The sequence below is a fragment of the Neopelma chrysocephalum genome, unplaced genomic scaffold, assembly GCF_003984885.1.
Source record: "Neopelma chrysocephalum unplaced genomic scaffold, ASM398488v2 Primary Assembly neopelma1_24, whole genome shotgun sequence".
NCBI classification, from domain to species: Eukaryota; Metazoa; Chordata; class Aves; order Passeriformes; family Pipridae; genus Neopelma; species Neopelma chrysocephalum.
Window position 1 is genome coordinate 10,787,400 of NW_020897693.1, and position 21,364 is coordinate 10,808,763.

A 21,364-nucleotide genomic window follows, 5' to 3' on the forward strand; every position below is an offset into this window, starting at 1 on the left:
GCCAGGGCTGTGTCCCAAAAGCAGTTCTGGAGGTTTCCTGTAAGACAAACACGGTGGCAGAGCAGCTCCCGAGTCAAATTCCTAGTGCAGCATCCCTCCCTGCCTTTGCTTAAGGAACTTTTGGCATTACCCCTGTTGCAGAGGAGCGAAGGGACACTAACAAGAAGTTATCCTGTTACCAAATTACTGCACGTGTTCAATAAGATTTCTTCCCTTAAACAGGTGGCAGCATCTGATCCAAGAGGGCCAGGAAGTAGCATACACATTATACTAGAAAAACTGTTTTCTAGAACATGTCAGAAAAGGCATTTTTAGGTATATTTCTCATTGCCTGTCCCATGGGGCAGTTTACAATTTGATGGATTTATTTTTAATGGCAGACAGAAAGAACCAGTATTCTTGTTGATATAACTTCAGTGGAGAGCACATGCAGAAGGTATAGTTTTCAGCTTCAGTGCTCCTCCAAGGCAGTGGCAGATGCAGAGGTAACAAATTTAAGACATCTTACGGCACAGGCACTCCTAATACACCCTGCAACAGGCTGTTATCTTTACTGCCAATTCAAGGCTAACATTAAACAAGAAGTGAAACAGTCTGAGGAACAAAACAGACTGACATTGTCTTCCTGATAACGTGTAGTTGTTTCTATTATTTGGTCAAGGCTTGTTTTTTCACACCACCTACCCTTTTTCACTCATGCAGACAGGTTATTCCTGAATTGTTCCTCTGACACACTGAGAGGTGTCCAATTTCCTGCCCAAGTGTATGCACAACTAGATCACATTCCCTCATTCTTATGCCAACAGTGCCATAGAAGTGTTTGAACTTTTATTTTGTCAAGAAATCTATCAACAGTGTTTGTATTTACAACCCCACACCCATATGCCAGGTATGTATTCTGGTTAGAAGTTTAGCTTGGGAACTACAGCTTCTCTTTCAGCTGTTCTGCAGTCAGTACTGAGTCTTTTCCAAAAATCTTCAAAGCAACTCCAAAGTTATCACCTCCTTATACTCTATCCAGGCTGCACTTCCACACAGGAAACATACAGAGCCAAGGAAGATTAACTCCAAAATGCTCAGGGCTCATCCATAAACACTTCTCTAGGATGGTGAATGATGGGAGTGAAGCATTGTGCCAATCCAAACACTACTGGTATAGGTTTGTTTTGTTTAAATAATAAACTCCCCAAACAAGCTACTTGGAACCACAGACAAAATTACAGTATGCAGACAAAAATCTTATGATCAAAATCAGAGTAACTGAAATGCCAGGAACACCAGCAAGGAACCAAGGTCTTGCTATTTGTGAGTTTTCCTAACTCACTATGGGGGAGGAAAGAGCTGCTGTTATTTGCTTTATAAAACTCATCCCAGAGAGCCTAAATGTCTTCTCTTGGAATACAAGCAGCAAGACTGCCCTCAAAGAGGGCAGTTTCCAAGAGGTTAGGAAAGCCCTCAGTAAGAAGTGCTGTTGCCATCTGGTCCAACAGGCCATGTGCATTCTGCTCCTGTGAAGGGAAAGCCAGTTTCTGAGTTGTATCTTACAGGTTTTCCCTTCAGCCTCCCTGTGAAACATCTCCTCCCTAACATGGTTAAATGGGGAATGATTAAAGTGAGGTTTAAGGGTGCTGAATATATTTTTAAGTGACTGTCTTTCAGATGGTCACTTAAAAGATCTGTTGCTCTGCAGTACATGTGGGCAAGGAGTGTTGTTAAAGAAATCAAGATGAAGTCAGTACGTGTGCTGGACTTCTTTGGTTCTTGATAGGAAAATGAGTCCTCCTACAGAGGAGGAGGGACAATTAATAATCCAACTCCAATCCTCTTCTAGAAAAACAGTATTCCTTATGCAAGAGCCAAGCATGCAGGTTTATACAGATCAGCCAGGGCAAAAGGCAGATGCAAGACAAACAAAAGACACCTGCTATAGGACTAAAACCATTCAAAATAACTTTATAAACTCTGTCACATTTCTGCTTTGTACATCAGTTCAGCCTTATCCCTCTGGCTTGTTACTGAAAATTCACAACGCTTGCTTTTTGTTTCACTGTTTCCTGAAAGGCAGACACAAAATCAGCCATCAGTGCATTATTTACAAGTGCAACACAATCTCCCACCCCGAAATTAATTTTTTTCACTAACAAGATACTTCCAATGTAAATAAACACCACAGCTTGAGCAGTGTTTCTGAAGTCAGTTTATAAAGGTTAGGTCATTTCTGCAATCCCCAACTGCCAGAGCGAGTAAAGCTTCGCTCACCATCCAACAGGCTAAAAATACAATATTTCAAGTATTAAATCAGAAATTTCTAAAGACAATCCATTGATAAATAAACACAAGGGAAACAGTATACAGCTTTCAATATACTGTAAGAAAAGTGGTGTCCAGTTTCAAACTTTAGCAAGACAAGTGCACAGCCCAAAAATGTGATCAAAGTAACCCTGAAAACTGTAGCAATCCGGGAGTCCCAAACATTCATCTCTTCTGTGTTTCCCCTCGAATTACTCTGCTGGTCTGAGGCATTTGATTGTTATGTAGTTCTACATCTGTAGGTAATAAAAAAAAAATCCTAAGTTCATTCCCATATGGAAACAATTCAAGAGAAGGTTCCATAGATAAGTCCTGTTATAATCTTGTTTCTCTGCACTTTGTTTACAATGAGATGCAACTGCAGGTCTGTTATTCCCATAGTGTCCACAGCTACGATAAATTCAGTCCAAATCATGCTGGCTGTGGCTTGCTCTCAGTTTTCCACTTCACGTGTATCTTCACTATCAGTTTTCTTGTGTTTCCTCATATGTTTGTATTTTTCCACATATGCCTTCACCAGATTAGCCACCTTCATAGGGTTGATCTCTCCACTTTTGCTGTGGCAGATCTGCAGAGGATTAAAGGGCATTCAGTCAATTACAGCAGTTCAGGCAGGCAAGAAGCAAGTGACAGACAGGACCTAAGATGCTGTCCAAGGGAACCAATTCCTGCACAGGCCCTCAAGTCTCATGTCAGTGCACATTAAGAAGAAAACAAAGGTAAGAGGAATATTTTACTTCAAGCATTCCAGAAATGGCCCAGTGCTTATCTGCTGAGCACCAACTGAATGCAGAGGCATCTCTGAAAACAGAATTATTCATTTTTACTACAGGCTTTTACACTCATCCACCCAGTTTTACACTATACGTGGTAACCTAGGAAGTGCTGATATCCCATATTTCTGATAATTTTGAGGAAGCAATGCTCAGACTAAAAGAATTTGGCAGTTTTGAGGGCCCATCTTGAGATACAGGAGAAAGAACAAACCCTACAAAGAACTTTATCCATGTTCAGAGAGGAGTTCACAGTGACTTCAGCAGCGATGGGTGTTGCTCAGCTCTCCTACAAACAACACGAGGTTCATATGGGTCATGTAGAAGATATGAAATTGCAGCCATTATCTCAGGAATTTTGATTTATGACGGAATTTCCCAGTGATGGCAACAATGCAGAGCAAGGACAGTCTGCTAAGGTATCAGTTAATTGCCTTGACTGCAAGAGCATTACTTCCCCTTACAAGACAACATTTACCTGCTGATCAGGTCTTTTTTAGCCACGATCTGGTCAGCACTAAGATTTGGGACAGAAGTCAGTATCAGTATCAGGCCCTCTTTTAAGGTTCAGGGACACCACAGACGCTCAAGGAACTAATGCACAAAGTATTTTCTCACTTTATCAGAAACAGCTGACAATTCTGGCTGAAGTTGCTAGTGAGAGAGATTCAACCATTCTCACCCAAAGCATGTACCACGTAATATTTCACCTCAGGCAGCTGAAGCTCAGCAATGTTCTTGTCCGCTGAAAACATGATCTTCTAAAAGGAATAGACTGACAGCTCTCATCAATGGCACCAATTAGTTCTGCTTAAAGCAACTTCTGTTTCACCACAGGATAGCAAAGTATGAGTCAGGGTCCAAAAATCTGCTGCTCAGTTATGGCATGTAACTGCCAAAACCGGTACGTGCAACCCAAAGTACTGCCACTTATTTCATGACCTGCCCAGCTCCTCCTCTTGACTTTCTTTCACTTGTGCCCTTACCTTTTGCACTGCTTTTCGAAGGATGCTCTTGTATTCCTCCTTCGTAATCTCCCTCTTCTGGTAAAACGGTTTGATGGCAAGTTTCACTTCTTCCACAGCCCTTTCCTGCATGTGAAGTTTCTTCATGTACTGCAGAGTGAAGAGAAGTTCATTACTTTGTGCTATCCTGGCAATGGCTTCTGACTGTATTTTTCTCAGAAATGCTCTAACAATGAAAATTCTCATTTCACAATTTCAACAATCCAAGTAATCACTTCAAAGTGCTTTCCTTTACTGTCAATTGCAGTCTTGAAACAAATACCACTTTGCACTATGAGGAATCCTTGTTTTATGTAGCATTTATTCTGTGTCTTAAACAATGTGTTTTAAGCAGGTGACTACAATGTCTACTTATTAGTTTTGGTCTCATCCTTCCCTTGCAACAGGTCTGAAGTAAACATACATCCATGAAAAGACATCAGATTATAAAAGCAGCAAATCATGACTGTGAACATAAAGCTTCAGATAGCTCTAAAGTCAATCTGAAAATTGCAGAGTTGCCTATAAAATAATGATTACAAATGCCATCAAAACAAGTTCATAAAAACTGCTGCTCATAAATGGAGGCTTAGTGGAAAAAGCATCTTACTGTTTGGTTTTGTGCTAGAAAGTAAAATAATGGGCTAAGAAGTTTTTCTTCTCATGCTAGCATCCACTATGCTTAGAGCAGATTGTCCATACGGCAAACCCAAAACTCAGCAGCAAGGGACTAGCACTGCAAAATCTCCAAAGTATATTACTATCTCTGCATTTTCAGTGCTAATAAACAATAAGATACAGTCCTACCTCTCTATAAGATTGTTATGAGGACTGACATTGATTTCAAAGCTGGAGGGGAAAGGAAAAACCAGGTGTTTAGAGACATCTGGACATTCTGGTTTCTGGAAAGTCCCTTCCAAACACTCACACAAGGTTTCAGAACTTTAAGAATGTATTTTAGATGCTTTAATCCCTCTATCTTCTTGTGATGAAGCAGTAGAAAGTAGAATCCTCAAATGGAATAAATCCCAAAAGAATTCAAGGAAAGGATTGCCTGCTGCTCCTGGGTTAGCATCGTCAGGCACCAAAACCAACAGTGACAACAGGGCCGGGAAAATACAGTACAGAAAGCTTTAAAATACCCCAAATTAAAAAGTTCAAATAAACACCTCATTAATGTTACATATTTGCTACTTGGTAGCATTCACTCACTTCCTCATTTTTCATTTTATCCACTGGAGGTTTGGGTGCTTTGATCTTTTCTTCTGCATTTCCAACAGAAGCAGCTTGGACTCCTGGCTCGGATGCAGTAGCCAAGCTGCCTGGTTCTGGAGTGAGGCTTTGTCCTGCCACGCAGCCAAGCGCTGGAAGACTTCCCTGCATGATAAACTGGACCGTGGGCTGGCTGACCGGGGCATAGGGGGGAAGGCTGGAGGGCAGAGGTGGTGTCAAAGGGATATTTTGACAGTACACCTGTGAAACAGATACCACTCTGTAAATGCTTGTGCTTACAAGACAGAACATCAGATCAGGATTTTCAGAGCACCAGGAGCTACCACCAGCCTCTCTTCACCTTTTAACTGGTGGACAGCACAAACTGATGGCTCAGACCAAGGCCACCAAGCCAATATTTACAGCCTGATCACAATCAGGGAGAAACTCACAGCTGCTCAAACAGCACCATCTTTCTGCAAGTTACTGCTGAAAGTTACATGCAGAAGCTGCATGTATAGAGCAGAATTAAAAGAAAATACATTTCTTCAACTGTAAGGACCACCTGAGAGATTAAATGATTAGAGGATTGCTGAGGTGTATGGGCTATATGAAATGTACCACACGCAGAGGAAGGCAAACTCTGCCATGAGAGGAGGGTGTTGCACAACGAAGGCACAGATGAGATGAGATGCCTTCCATGACACTTAGGTGCTGGAATAGGAACCAACCTGAGAGGAACCTAGATCAGGAAACATAGGCTCAGGAATCATATAATTGGTTGGAGGAGGCTCATTTAACTGCACCTGATTTAACGTTTGGTTCAAGTCCTCTGCTTTCCAGGCCCCTTCTTTTGCTCGCTGAAGTTTGTAAAATGGCATCCCTAGGTTCCCCAAGAGAAGAAAAAGAAAATATTTAAGAACAAAATAAAAATAATGTGTCAAAGAAATCAAAACCAATTATACTGTTTAAATAAAAAAGATCTAACAACAAAACTCGCTCTAAAAGTATTCTGTTTAGCAGTTACCCACATTTTAAAGCTTCTGATAATTGAGAACTTCTCACTCCCCCAGGGAACCACATAGGCAACTCCGTCAACACAAATAGGACAGGGTCCCAAGCCAAACTGTTTCTAGCAGCTTCGGTTTAGCAGTACTCACAGGAGTGAGCTACAGAGGTTTGCCATGCTCCTTGGTTCTGAGAAGCATTTATAACTTCCGAAGGCAAAACAACCATTCTAGTTAATTGCAGAAAAGGTGGGACATGGGCTGCCAGTTCAGAGATCCGCGCTTCATGGCCGAACAAGCTGCCTCTGGCTGGTTGAGCTGTGCTGACAGCACGTCCTCTCCAATTCATTAACACAACTCACCTCATGATTTCAACAAGCACAAAACACCAGCTCTCAGGACTGGAAACCACAGGATCACCCCAGCTCAGATGACAGAGCTGTTACACTACAACCCTGGGCCTTATACAGTCTGCTTCAACTGCTGTTTGTTTTCCAAAAGAGACTTACTTGGAGCTTTTCCAGCAGACAGTGTGCCGCTTTCTTCCTCTTGAAGATTCCAGGTAACTCTTTTCACTGGTGCTTTTGATTTCAAGGCAGGACCCTGAGGTAACACTTCCAGTTCAGGCTTAGTGAAATTACTCGTTTTCTCATCTGACACAAGGCACTCCTCTTTAACCTCCCTCACACCATCTGTAATTTTGCTTTTGGACGAGCTTTGAATTTGTGCAACCTCAGTTGGAACATGCATGATAACTTCCTTCTTTGGGGGTTGTTCCATCAGAGATGGACATAATGCAGTATTTTCAATTTTAACTGTAATCTCTAGGTTTGTATTGCTACAGCTACCGAGCACTGCTTGATCAGTACTACTCAATAATTCTCTTTCAGCAAAAGAATCCACGTTGCCAATTGGAACACAAATGTTTGTGATCTCTGGCACAGGGAATGCAGTTTCACTGGTCACTTCCTGACAGATGGGCTCCACCTTTATAGTTTCTTGGACCTCTCTCAGCTGAACTGGAGTCTCAGCCTTTATTTCCTCAAGTTGGACATTTGGTTCGATGGTTATGGAAAGCTCTTCTAGCACTAACTCCTCCTTTGGCTCTTCTTTGAGAGAATGGGGTTGCTCCAGACACATGGTCAAATTTTCAACCGGATGCTTTTGATCCTTTTCTGGTGGAGGAGGAAGCGAGGTCTCTTTTGATCTGTGTTTTCTCTCTTTGGAACGTGATCGCGGTCTTTTTTCCTTTGATTTGCTGCTTTTGTGTTCCCAAGATCGAGATGCAGAACGAGACCGAGATCTCCACTTTCTCCTCTCCCGAGATCTGGATCTCGATCTCTTTCTGTCCCTTGATCTCAAGCTACTGTCTTTATCATACCTCTCATAGCTTTTGTCTCTCCTGTGCTTCCGTCTTTTAGTCCTCTCAGTGCTGTTCGAACGGGAACGGTCCCTCCGCCTTGATCTTGATCGAGACCGTCTTTTCTTTTTTCTATTTTCATAAAACTCAGAAGTACTTCCAGGACTACCTGAACGTGACCTAGATTTCCTTCTCTCCCTAGACCAAGAAGTTTTTGCTTTTTTATCCTTTGTTTTATCCTTCATTTTCTTTTTTTTAGATCGTTCGCGACTGCTAGAACGGTCAGTAGAAGACCTCCTGCTCTTGGATTTCAACGTGTGTGTTTTGCCATGCTCTTCTCCACCTGACCAAGAGGTAGATCTGGAGCTTCGGTCCCTTGAGTGTGCTCTATCCCTAGACCCTGAACGCGATCTCTTACGCTCTTTGACAAGTGCTTTTTTCCTTTTCATCTTCTTCTTGCTTCGGGAGCTGGAGTTTGAGCAGGATCTGGAACGTGATCGCCTCTCTGCTTGTTCTACCTTTTGGACTTTCTGCTGCCCATCACTTTTTGAGGGACTATCTGGTTCTAGTTTCACATTAATATTAGGTCTCATCAATTCTTCAGCATTAAAGAACACATTAGGTCCCTCTCTGCTTTCCTCCTTTACACACTCTGTATTAGAAATTTGCTTAACAGCAGATGAAGTGCAAGGACTGCTTAGAAAATCTTCCTCATCCATATTGTCCCGTTCCTCTGTATCAGAGATCTGTTCTACAATCCTGCTTTCTACCGTCACATCATCACGAGACTCTGTATTACCAGATGGTGCATCAGAGTCAGCCTCAGATCCAAATATATTTTCTACCCTGTAAGGGGTGAAACGACGGACAGTTTGAAATGTTTGAACTTTTGGATTGTCAATGGAAATAGTCCTGGTAATATTAGTCAGTGGGATCCCGGAGCCAAGCCTTTCAGGACTGCTGTTTGCTGAACTTGAGTCTGATCCTGTTGGCTCAAAGGGATCATATATTTCACTTTTGACCTGCTTTTTCTTAACTGAGAAAAGAGGTGAAGGACTCTCTTTCTGTTGCACTTCATCATCCACAGGGCGGAAGGTGTTACAAAATCCTGGGTTAGGCAGCCTGCTTGGATGTCCTGCATTTCCAGGAATATTGATTTTAAAACTCTCAAAAGAGCCTGGGCCTTTGCCCCTGGAAGTGCCCAGTAGTGATGAACTGCTATACACACCAGTATTGGCAGAAAAAGACACTCCGCTTGTTCGTGTCTGCTGCTGACGTTCCTTGGAATTCGACTTCTGACTTTCCACCTTGCTACCCTTTCCCGGCTGATTAGTGCTCTCTTTACCAGTCAGCTGAGTTATACAGGAGCTGGGGATGTCACAGCTTTGGCTTCCTGTGGGTTCTGGCTCCACCTGCTTGTTGCTGGTTTCTTTTTTAATCTTTGGTATCCTGGGAAGCTCAAAGATGTCAATTCTCTTGGAAGGTGGTTTTAATGGCGGCCTCACAGTTACAGTTTTCGAGCCAGAATTCAAGTTACAGCTCAGGGGTTTTGAAGATGAGTCAGTGGGTGAAAAGTTTTTAGATTTTCCATTAAATCTGGGCACTTCACCTAACTTGGAGCCATGCCTGCTCAAAGTAGCTATATTCTGAGACTGAACAGACCTGGGTGTCATTGAATATTCTGATTTTACAGTTGCCTTTTCCAATGCAGTCTGTGCAGGGTTTGCTCCAGACTCAGTCCTGCTCAGTGAGGGTGAAGGCAACGAAAACAAGCTTGAGGAGAAGGGTCTGGTGTGAGTACTCAGCCCCATGGAAGGTCCAGCAATGGAGCTACTTGCTGTGGTCCCTGAGTGCACTGTACTTGGATGGGTGTTATGCCCTGAACCATCATCCACTCTCGAGTCACTTGCTGATTTTCTGTGAAGTGGAACTACAGCACACAAACAGACAATTAAGCTTTTCAGTACATATCTGGACATTTTCTGCCAACGTTAAAAGAAATACTAAGCTCATTATTTTAAGTTCCACTTTGGTTTGCTGACATACCCCACAGTAATAAGGCAGTCCAATAGTTCTTTTGTTCACATACTCATGGTATAGTGCCAGACAACTACATCTTTGAGGTAAACACTAATGTTCACAAAAGAAATTATTCTGTTCTGTAGATATCACCAGATTAGTGCTTATTATCTTGCAGCTGGTGATTGACAAAAACTGACTATAACAGAGGACATATGGGGTACTTATTTTAAAAACAAAGCTCTAAGTTTCAATTTGAAGAGATTCTTTTCAAATAATACCACGCCAAGGGAATACACAACTGGAGATGCTAGCACATATCTAGAGTTCTACTTTTGCAAAGAAACTTCTTGCCAAGGTCCTCCATGTTGCTTTTCAAACTGAAGTGCAGATCACAAGCATGGCAGCAATGCATGACATATGCCACAAAAACTGGGTACTAAGATAATTCTAGTCTATCCAGTCCTACATTTTTACAACAAAGCATGAAACCAGTTCTTTCAGTTCTTTTGAAAGAAGAAAACTATGTATTAAAACCAAAATCCTCCAGTAACATCTCAGCTCTGCAACTAAAACAGAGACAAGTAACAATATTTCAGAGCATCTGCCTCATAAGACAGATTACTGTTGGTAGCCACTGAATCTATCCTATGTATTCAAATGCTCAGTAAGTGTATCCCTGTGTTTGAAGCTATTGCAGCCTCTAGGATCAGAGCAGATGTGGATGAAACAAAGAGGCTAACTGCACTATGAAGTGCCAAGTCCTTACCTGCCTTCTTTGCTGTCAGTGAACCATCTCTGTTGATGACCACATCTGAACTGCTCATCATGAGAAGGCTCTGTCCAGACAGGATACTTCCCAACAGATCAGGTACAGGAGCAGCTTCTGCTTCTTGATCAGGACTCAAGGCAGGTACACTGCTTCTGCATGTTTCAGAGGGGTTATATTTCCTTTACTCTTACAGCACTTGTTCTATACACACATGTTACATTAAAAAGAAACCAAAGTCAAGGGCATAAACAGAGGTCAGCCAGGGAAGTCCACTGTATTGTGGATCAAGATTAACTTTCCCATGCATTTAGTATGCATCTTTGAAGGATAAACCATTGTTCATCACTTCAGAGGTATTTCCATCCTAGCTGCTTCTCTTGCTCCCACAAAATCACAAACGCAAGTGCATTCCTCAGGTCTACATTCCTACCTAAAAAAAAAATTACACAGCTTGAACCAGTGTTCAGCACCAGTAAAGCTACACAAGGTGCCACAGGTAGGGTACCTAAGAGCATAGCATAGAAGAAATTACACTGAAAAACAACAGCAATGGTGCCACACGTGAAAACACAAACACTTCCCTTCATGCTTTACTCAATCTTATGAAGATGGTCTAAGTTCTTGGTTCTTGAAATATGGCCTGAAAATGTTTGGGTGTTTCTGGTGTTGGCATTTGGCTTTTTTGCTTTTCTTTCTTTGCATTTGTGTTGATGGGACTTGGGGGTTTGCTTTGTTCGGGTTTTCTAAAAAACAAATTTCCAAAGGGGTCAACAGGCCCAGCTCTTTCAGGGAGCTATATTTCATTTTTGTATGACAATGAAGCAAGCTTTATTAACATAACGTACACCAAAATGCCTGGTAATAACATACAACAGAAAGACAGAATGGGAATGCTACAAGAATTGGTTGCTAAGGCCAGACCAGGAAATTCAGTGTAGTCCTGGCAAATCAAGCCTTTAGAAAAGCTGAATGTCAGCTAAACAGTTCTACCTTCTAAACAATGTGCTACTCAAATAACTCGTAGGACATGGAAAGCTTCGTGAAAGGCCTCCTTCAGAATTGAGATAGGAAAGGTAGAGAAAATCTAAGTTATCATAGAAATACAATGCCTTAATCCTGAGAAACCAATCTTCACTGTAAGTCAGATGCACTAGAGGACAGCCATGTAAACCTCTCACACCTTTAATCACTTAAGCTGAGCTCCCTTCATTTCTTTTCAGCTCTCTAAACTTTGCAGTTGGTACCTGCCTCAGTGATTTTCCCCATTTGTTTTCTTCTTGTCATGCTCCTGGCTCCCTTTGTCTTACCCCTCAGTTCTGAAAATTCCCTGTGGCTGCCAGTGGGGGGCACCCAGGGCTCCCTGGCCTCAGCAGGTGCATAACACACAGACATCTGTCAGACAGCAATGCTACTGTTAAACCGCAGGATCAAACAAAAGAGTTTTTTCTCGATTTTCTGAGCTCTAACAAATGGCAAAGGAACTGGGTGAGGTGGGTACAGCCCTCAGCTTCTTCGGATGTGCAATTAGATTCCTTGGCCTTCTCAAAGAAGCAAGTGGTTTTTTAAAGATTAATGAGGCTGGGATTTAAAACATAGTAATGGAGTTACCAAACAAACACAAAACAGAAAGCAAGAAGAGTCAGATTAGGGTGGAAATACCAATTTTAAATTTCAGTGTAAATGTTAAAGGTAGCATGAAAGAATGTGTGTCCTTCAATATAAAAAAAGAATTTTTGCACAAATTGATGTGGTTATTTATCTACACTTGTGCAGGCATGCATGTACACACACACACACACACGCGCACACACACACACTTTTTGAAAGATACTCAGGGTAAGAAAAGGGTTAAACCAGGATGATCATCCAGTTTACTCTTTCATTAGGGTCATTAGACAACTAAGAAAAATAAAAGTGAATAAAATAATAATGGATTTTTACCTGGGAAGTCCCACAGAAATGGGTCTAGCTACAGGACGGTGAGACCTCAGTGCCGACTGGGAGAGAACTCTCCTTTTGGCACTCACTGGTGATTCTGGATTTGCTGGAACCTCTTCAATACTGTGGTAAAACACACACACACAAACCCTGAAATTGTCTGAAATGTTTTTCACATCAAATTGATGAAGTAGATAATACTACTAGGACAGATACAGTTAGAGAGCATCGTTCGTTGTATTACGGTACATTGAAAAAATATCTTGCAACGTACTTATTTTCTGTGGCTATATAAATAGAATAGCATAATTCAGCCAGCAGAGACTCAAATGTAGATTTTTATTTTTAAAATATTAAATGGACAATTTCTTTTTATGAAAGGTTCAAAAAGATTTATTCAGTGGAAAATTAAATTTCACCAACAATAATTTCAGTGTCCCCTCCCTAAAATTCAAAGTTTAAGAGTGACACAAACTATGGCATAGTAAGATTTCTCCGCATTCATCTAGAAAAGTGAAGATGAAGGAGCAACATGGAAGATTTCACAGGTCCATTTAATTCTATATTAAGTCAGTTTTCATTTTGTATCATATATGCTAGCTATCTTCACTTATAATAAATAAATACAAAGTGATGGATCAGGATCAGACTCCTTCAGATTCTAGCCTTTCAATAACCCCAAAGATCTTATTAAAGGTTTCCATGAGGCTGATTATTTCAGCAGAACTCTTTAGAGAAACCCAATTCTTTAAAAGCTCAGCAACTCTACCCAGAAGGAAAGAAAGAACAGGCCAACGTGTTATGATGAGTTGTGTATCCAAAGCTGCCTTCAGATGTGAGATCTACACTCTGCATGAAGTCACATGTACAAACAACACAACACTTGGTGAAATTATCAGGTCCCTTATCATAATCCAGAGATATCTTACCTTTCATAAGGATCCAACTCATATGGATCCCCAAACACAGACAGAGAGGCTGCTCCAATATCTGCCCTCATCAGACCAAGTGAGGGCTCCATGGGTTTGTACATGGAAGGAATTGAGGCCCCACGCATAGGTTTACTAAGACCAAGAGTTCTTGCAATACGGGAGCGAGTAGTAACCTCATTTTTCACCTGCACAGATAAAGAGATTGGGTTATTTGTATGTCAGGACAGGTACATACCTTGCATTTAAAGCCCCAAATTCTTCATAGGCTGAGTCATCAGGTTACTGATGCAGAAGTGGTATGCATTTATTATTTATAGTTGTTTTAAAGCATTTATTAAACTTCTAACTATGGCCTTTATGTCCCTTCAAACAGATCTGCATGTATCAGATTTAAGTGACAAGATACATTAAGCTTCTAAAAATCTTTAATAATGTCAATTCAAAACTGCTGGTTCCTTATTAAAGGAGGACAGTTGTGTCTGTAGGAGGTAAACTCCAGTTAAGGTAGCTGATGACAAAAGTCAAGCTGGTGCAGAGTATTCAATATAATTCACAGGAGAACATTACCCAGAACTGAAAGGAATTTTGAAAGCCCTTATGGCTGATTAACTGGGTTTGCAGCAACACAGACACAAACATCCATAGCCTATTAAAAAGAATAGGTAGTGGTAATTTTAACTGAGCTTGCATCAGTACCAAGCAAACACCACAGCTGAATGACAAGGCAGAACACAAAGCCTGCAGGACATGCTTTACAGTCTGATCCCAACACCTCAGGTAACAGGATTTGTCAGCAAACCCAGCAGGCCTGCCTGGAAGTTGCAATTAATTTCCATGTACAGCATTTTTCTGGAGTACACTGGACACATCCTGCACGTACTCCCACCTCACAGAAAGGTGCCTGCTATGATCGTAAGATGGCGTTTTTTCCAACTGAATCACATGTTATGGTGCTTTTAGAGAGGGCTGAAAAATGGCAGATACTGACTGGCAGAAACTCACATGTGATCTTACTCTCGTCTTTTTCCCCCTTCTCTTCTTTGTCACATGCTTGCGTCTCTTCAGCTGTGTCCCTGAACTCTTCTTTCCAGCAGATTTTGTCTGAGTTCTTTTTCTGCCTCCTACTTTCTTCCGCCTACCTGATGGGACAAAAACCAAGGATCTGGCTAAGTGCTAGCACTCCATTTTACCCTGTACTCCCCTTCTCATACCCCCATGACACACAAAGCAGCTCAAAGAGAATACAGTGTGCCACGAACAGCAGAGCAGACACAGCGACATAATTAGGATCTATTTAAAAACAATCTTCAAGACATGTGCTGGTTTAAAAGTAAACCGGCTGAAGAAATGAATCCAACTCAAGAGAGGTTACAAGTCAGAGTTACAATTTACTAAAAAGATTACAATAAATACAATGACACAGAGAGAAACCGGTTTTAACCCACAAAACAGACGTATAACTCAGCACTCTGGGACAAGGACAGAACAGTGTTTGTTAACCCCTGTGCTGAGCACCACGTGGCCCCACTGGGTGCAAATAAAAGGAAAGGAAAATCTGTTGGTCTGCATAATGGTCACAGTTCCGTTGAAGTAACGACTGCAGTCTTGTCAAGAGTGGCAGTTGCAGTCCTGCCAAAGTTCTGGTCCTTCTCTGGATCCAACGAGTGGTACCAGAAGTCCCAAAACCCCAAGATCACATATGCTCAAATTTAGGTGGGAATGTCCAGTACCTCCCCAGGGTGGGGAGTTTCACAATGGGTGATTTAACTCTGTGAGTTGTGGGATAGTTTCAGAATCTTTCATGGTCTAGGTCATTGCAGGTGACTATTATGCCAGTCCATTGTGGCCCATTAGCAGAGATAACCCCTCAGGCTGCGTGTGAAGCTGCTAAGGCCTCCCCAGAGGAAAGTTATCACAGCTGAGTCATTAGGTGCCAGATGTGCCCTGGGCAGCTGCTGCAAATGATTCATTATTAACAGTCCATCAGAAATGACACAGAGGGTGTAGAATACACAGTTTTGGTTATACCCACATAGCGACAAACTGCTCCCAGCCCTTGTAACTAGGACAAGACACTTCTGGGCAGAGGTGGTATAGGAAAAGAAAAAATGCACGTGGGATACTTCCCTAGCTGCACAGGTGCGGCAGCATACAGCAGATGCACGGTACTTTGTATGATTTGGGCTTTCCTGAAGTGCCTAATGTCCTTACCTGTTTTTCTTTTCTGCCTAGCTGGAGCCCGTGGTGTAAGAGGACGCTGGTAGACAGCTGTGTTTAGGCCTGCTACAACTGCCTCAATTGTTTCATCCAGAAGAGATGACATGAGGTACCTCGGCACGTGCTGCGTGGGGATTAGAAGTTACATGATACAAAGGTCAGCAACAAGTTACTTATAAAAGCATTTGATGAAAAATGGATTTGAGAATCGAATAAGGAAACCCCCACCACATCACCAAGCTGACAGTTAAGCAATTATGTCACTTTTCTCATCTATTGACTGACATATTAATGACCTTGCTCTTTGGCCTCTTTCAGAATTACAAGTCATGGCTAGTCTAACCCTTTAAATGAGAACAATACCCGAGACTGACATTTCCTCAGTGAAAGAGTTTACCTAAGAACTTTCTCAGATTCACCTAACCAACCTCAGACTGTGGGGAGCAAAGACTGAAAAGCCAACAAAGTACAGATCCCCTGTCTTAAACATCTCATTCTTTAGGTCAAACTGATGTGTGAAACATGTCCAGAGGCAGCATTTCAAACATACACATTAGGGAACTCACTGCGAGCCTGCCAAAATATCACTTCATTGTCAGTAGCAGGGGTTTCTCCAACAAGTTTCAGATTCCTCTTCCTCTCTACACTCAAGGATGCATGCTCCCAGCTTCTCACTGTGCTTTGAGGACAACAACTTACACACCCTCAACCAGTGGAATTAAGCTTCAGTCAACTCAAGGTATGAGCCAAAATAAGATGCACTTTTATTCAGAGACAAAGGCAATAAATAACAGTGCCTTTCTAATTTGTAATCATCCCTGCACATTGAGAAGCAGAGCTAGGAACAGCCTCTTAAGTCCTGGGTTCCCAGGCCTACATTACTATGCAATGGTACAGTCCCCAGGCACCACCTCTCTCACGGCAGGAAACAGTTGCACACTATTTCTAAAACAACAGGTAGAGAAAGAAAGAAAAGTACCAGCAGTTCCTTTGCATAGTCTTTCACTTCAAACAACACTCTTCTCCCATGATTTTTTTTCAAAATATAGCCCCAATTACTCAGATATAATTACTTAACAACAATGCATCACATGATTCCTTGACATTTTCTACTTTATTAATTCTTCTAAAGCTAAAATTAAAAGGCCTGGGTTTTGAGACAGTGGGGGTTGGCAGTCAATTAAGATCACCTCTGTTACAGAGGACATAATGAATTTAAGGACAGCTAGAGCACTCAGGGAACTCCTTAAATCCAGGGGAAAAACATGATAAAAACTTAAGGCAAGCTAGATCTTCGTTCATGGCATTTATTTCAACCTGTACTTAATACAGTAAGGAGGGACCTTGGGTGTCTGGGATACTTTCTTGCATAGATTCTCTGTTAAGGTGGCTGAAGTCATGCTGCCACATTACTGAGGACACTAGCACCTGGGGTTTTTTTCTTCAACAAGAGGCTGAATTTCAGCTCATAGAAACCTTGAAAATACTAAATTTTTCTCTTCAATTGGGCTGAGGGTGGTCAACAAGTTCTACTGCCATGGGAAAAGAAGTAGAAGGACAAATAAAAAAATACACAACTGTAAAATAAACATGCTAAAGAAACAGATTTGATGCACAAACTGCGCATTAATAGCCACTGGGGAAAAAAATACTCTTTTGCTCATACCAGAGGTGATAAAAACGCAGATTAAGAGAGGAAGCTACTGCAGCATTTAAAATAGAGAGTGTCTTGGCCATGTGCTGCACTCCATTTGCACATGTTCTACATCTCAGTTTAAAACAACGCCATAACTACTACCCATTGTGCTATGGACAGTCAACATAGACAGCTGAGCTACTTAGGTGGGGATTTATCTCAGTTCTCCCACAAGGTTCTTCCAGATGCTCACTAGCCAATACCCCTGATTACCTGAATCCGCTGCGCTGTTGTTATCCGGTTCCGGTTCACTGTTGCCCGGACGCGCTCGCTCTGCCGAGTCCTGGCTATAGCTCGGGTCCGGACATGAGGGCGTAGCCGACTGGTGGTGGGAACAACATCGGCCATGAGGGCAGCCACCTCTTCTTCACTGACATGATCTGTATCTTGAAAGAAAAGATGCTGAGGTCACTTGTCTTTCTAGATGTGAAAACATTTAAAGAATTTCAGACCAAAAAAAAAAATAAAAATCAATTGTCCCTTATTCCCTTTCTTAAACCAATCACCTCCAAAGGAAGACATTACCCTCTCAAAACTAAACGAGCACGGACAAGTACAGTTACTGTTACACAGTAAGATCCTTTTCTAGGTAACAGAAATCGCTGCTACCTTGGCAAACTGAGGTCAGTATACTGATGAACTCTTCCCAATGTAATACAAAGCAGTTGCATTAAGGTGCTGGGCTTGCCTCTGAATGCTTACAAGAAGCAGCTCCACAGATTGTAAATGCAGATGAAAATCTTCATAAACAAGATCCTCTCATCAGTCAAGAGTTCAAGTCAACTCTTACGGTTCAAGAGAGAACACTTATCAAAACAGCTGTTTAAAACAGATAAACCCAGGACATTAAACATCTCTTCAGAACAGCACATGCTTCCCATTTTCTAACTCAGGAGAAAAATATTTACTTTGAGTGGATATTGCAAAACCCTTACCTGCAGCAGCACTGGCACCCATGGGGGCACAGGCTGGACAGAACCATTCATCTACAGGGACTTCACTCAGAGGAGGATTAAGGCATTCCATGTGATATCTTGGGGGAAAAAAAATAAATAAAAATCAAAAAAATCAAACAATGTGGTCCTTAACAAGAGAAGAGAGCCTTTCATCTCTATCCATGTGCTACATAAGGCAGACTCATTTTCTTAAGCTTGAAACTATAGTCTATGCATCCACTTCCACCAGTTTCCAGAGAAAAGATGCTACCTGCTGGTTATACGATTCTAGATTGTATTTTCTTCACTTTGGAAAAGCTTAGAAAAGTGAACATTTTCCCCTCACTGTGTGGTGAATCGCTTGCCATTTGAACCCAAGCTGCAAGAAATGTGCAGAGCCAAAACTGATGGTGGCAAGAGAAGCACTGAGGTGCTGGAGAAACAGGCAATCAGGAAACAGCATCGGTTTCCTGCGAACCAACACAGCATTCACGTTACTGGTACTTACGAACATTTTATTTTGCATGACAAGGCACAGGTCAAGTGCAATGCCTTGTTATGCTGAATAAAGGCACTACATCCTACATGTACATGATTAAGACAAGTGGTGATTAGGATTTCTCTGTTATTGCACAGGTTAGGTGGCGGAGCATTGGTCAGTCACTGTCTCCATAAAGCTGCTTGCAGGACTGGAGATTAAGCACACTGACTTCCAGACACCATCCAGCTAGGAACTGTCCTTACCAAACCTCAAGGGGAAAGAGGAAAGCATGATGCTCCCCTAGGTAGGCCTTTGAAATGTTCTCTACCCAAGAGGCTGAGCAGCCAGACTGAACACCAACCACTTACAGAGCAGCTCTGCAATTTCTTCAATCCAGCAGTTTAAACTCAGAGAAAGCAACATGTGTCAGTAGCATAGAATTTTCAAAGCAACTCATGTTCAAGTTACACTGCTAAAAAGAATTAAAACAGATTTTTCAAGTAAATGAGATGCTTCCCATGAAAACTAAATGCTTAGAACAAGTTCCCTAGGCAAGGAACACAGGGAGACCACAGCTTTCAAGTAAGTTTCAACTTCAAATCAGCAATTTTATGACCAACTCTGTTCTTTTTCTATAAGAGAAAAGACTACTGTTATTTCTGGTGTAGTAGAGTGTTTCACTCTGAAATAAGTAAAGAAAAAAGAGGGAAGCTCTCTGTTTCACCTTCTCTTAGAAAAATTCACTGCCTGATAACTCAGCGCCTGGCCACAAGGTAAGGAAAGGGAAGAAGCAACTATCTAACCCTCTAATCCCAGTTTACAGCAATATAAAAGAAGCAATGAGACTACAGCCTTTAATCTACCTTCCTTCCATGACTCCAACTTCAGATTATGTCTTTCAGACCTGTTCCCAACTATGTTGCAATAAGCTCAATTTGCAGCTTTACTGTCAGAATTGCCAACATTATGTTTATACTAAAATAGATATATTAATTGTCAATACAAAATGGAATACCATGTCCTCCTTGCATGAAAGAGTGTACTTTAGCAGATGAGATTTTACACTCTTTCAGAGATTGAAGAAGATGAAATTGAAAAATGCTGCTTGCAAAAAATCATTACTTTAAAATTAGACTAGCAAAGTATATTCCTTCCCTGGGAAAGGAGAGCTCATTCTCCAACTGCCAGCTACCAGGAATGAGATCATTTCCCCAAAGTAGTATTCTGACAAGTAATATTGTTATGTTCAGGCCAAAGTCATAGCAAAAGTACTTGTAGCAAGAACTTCACTACATACTTTTCAAATTATGTCTGGGAGTTCTGAAGTCAACTTATGACCCACTTGACAAGCAAAGACTTTCAGCCCTAAAACTTTGGACACTGAAGAACCTATTGCAACAGCTATCTAGAGCCCTTTGGAAAGGGAAAGAACCTCATCACACAGAAAATCACCATAACCACACTCAATGTTAAATCTTCCAGAAGGATGATACTTGTTTTTCAAAAAAAACCCCAACAAAACCCGAAAAAAAATACTTGAAGCAAAATCACCTCACATTCACTCCCTCAGGTTCCTTTAATTGCAGTCTTGCACCCACCCCCTCACAAACAAAAAGACACTGTGTGTCCAAGTGGTCTGGCCAGGATTATTTGTGTGCAATGCAGAAAGCAAGAGACATTGGCCATCAAGTCCTCAACACATCTCTCGAGCTCTGTGACCAGCAGTGAAGAACTGAGATACAAAAAGGACTTTTTGTACCTTTCAGGAAGAAATAGATGCTTTTGGGGAACTTGTGCCTCATCACTCTGTCTCAGTCTTCGCAAATACTAAGAAAAAACAGGTCTATGAAATTAAAGAATTTTGGTCATGGATGCAGCCCTGTTCCTCAACTTCTTGACACCAATCTCTGTATCACTGTTACTCTCTTCTTGCTACTTGGTAACCTGAATGTAGTCATACATTAATGTGTCACACCATAATGCAACTAACCCTTTTTCTACTGTTTGTTCCAATGACTAGACATCCACACTTCTGTATTCATACCAATCCTAATGCTGTTGTTACACAGTTCAGAAAGTTAGGCTGTTACATTCCAAAATGACATCTGAAAATGGTTTCAATGGAAAAAGATTTGATAACTTACATTTGTAAGATAACAGCATTATACCACACACTTTGAACACTGTAGAAAGCCATGTCTAGCTAAAAGCAGTAACTCCATTTCCTTTAGAATTGCTGGCAAAAAAATGAATAGATGAATAAAACCAGGATTTGAAACAAGCTATTCTCCATTTTTCTAGATTTAACCTCAGACACGGACAGCTAGTAATGATGCCTTAAAATCTACATTATATAGATTTAATATAGCTTTTTAGCACTTCTGGTATAGCTAGCTAGTGCCTTTGGCCTGTTAGTACCTTTGTACAAGAATTCTAAAAATGCTGTTTAACATTTCTTGTCAAGAATTCCAATAGACAAAGATTGCAGCAAGGTAAAGAATAATTTATCTGTATAAAATGTTCTTAGAATAAGACATAACAGGCACATTGCTTGATAGAACTGAGTCAAAGTGGCTCAGAAACCTTAAAACTGTTCCAGAAGGTGTGCTACTGTGCCAAAGACCAAGGAGCAGGATGAGGAAGATGAAGATAAGGGGTCTTGGTCACACCTCTTGGGAGGTGTGACAAGGGTGGTACGATGGGACCGA

At 41.4% G+C, this 21,364-nt stretch overlaps 1 protein-coding gene across 3 annotated transcripts in view; it reads right to left on the reverse strand.

Moving 5' to 3' along the window:
* Positions 1-1,925: 1,925 nt before the first annotated feature.
* PHRF1 (PHD and ring finger domains 1) overlaps positions 1,926-21,364 on the reverse strand; it is a 31,197-nt gene continuing 11,758 nt past the window's right edge. For 2 of the 3 annotated variants that reach the window (XM_027703155.1, XM_027703163.1), the window contains exons 7-18: positions 18,176-18,273; positions 17,454-17,626; positions 15,539-15,668; positions 14,330-14,466; positions 13,325-13,512; positions 12,399-12,518; positions 10,455-10,609; positions 6,816-9,596; positions 6,031-6,182; positions 5,300-5,560; positions 4,070-4,198; positions 1,926-2,878 (exon numbers count right to left, since the gene is read on the reverse strand). In XM_027703155.1, coding sequence (XP_027558956.1) covers positions 2,744-2,878; positions 4,070-4,198; positions 5,300-5,560; positions 6,031-6,182; positions 6,816-9,596; positions 10,455-10,609; positions 12,399-12,518; positions 13,325-13,512; positions 14,330-14,466; positions 15,539-15,668; positions 17,454-17,626; positions 18,176-18,273 — 4,459 coding nt within the window. In that variant the 3' untranslated portion in view covers positions 1,926-2,743. The remainder of the gene's footprint in view (positions 2,879-4,069; positions 4,199-5,299; positions 5,561-6,030; positions 6,183-6,815; positions 9,597-10,454; positions 10,610-12,398; positions 12,519-13,324; positions 13,513-14,329; positions 14,467-15,538; positions 15,669-17,453; positions 17,627-18,175; positions 18,274-21,364) is intronic. The other variant, XM_027703172.1, reaches the window with a different exon arrangement.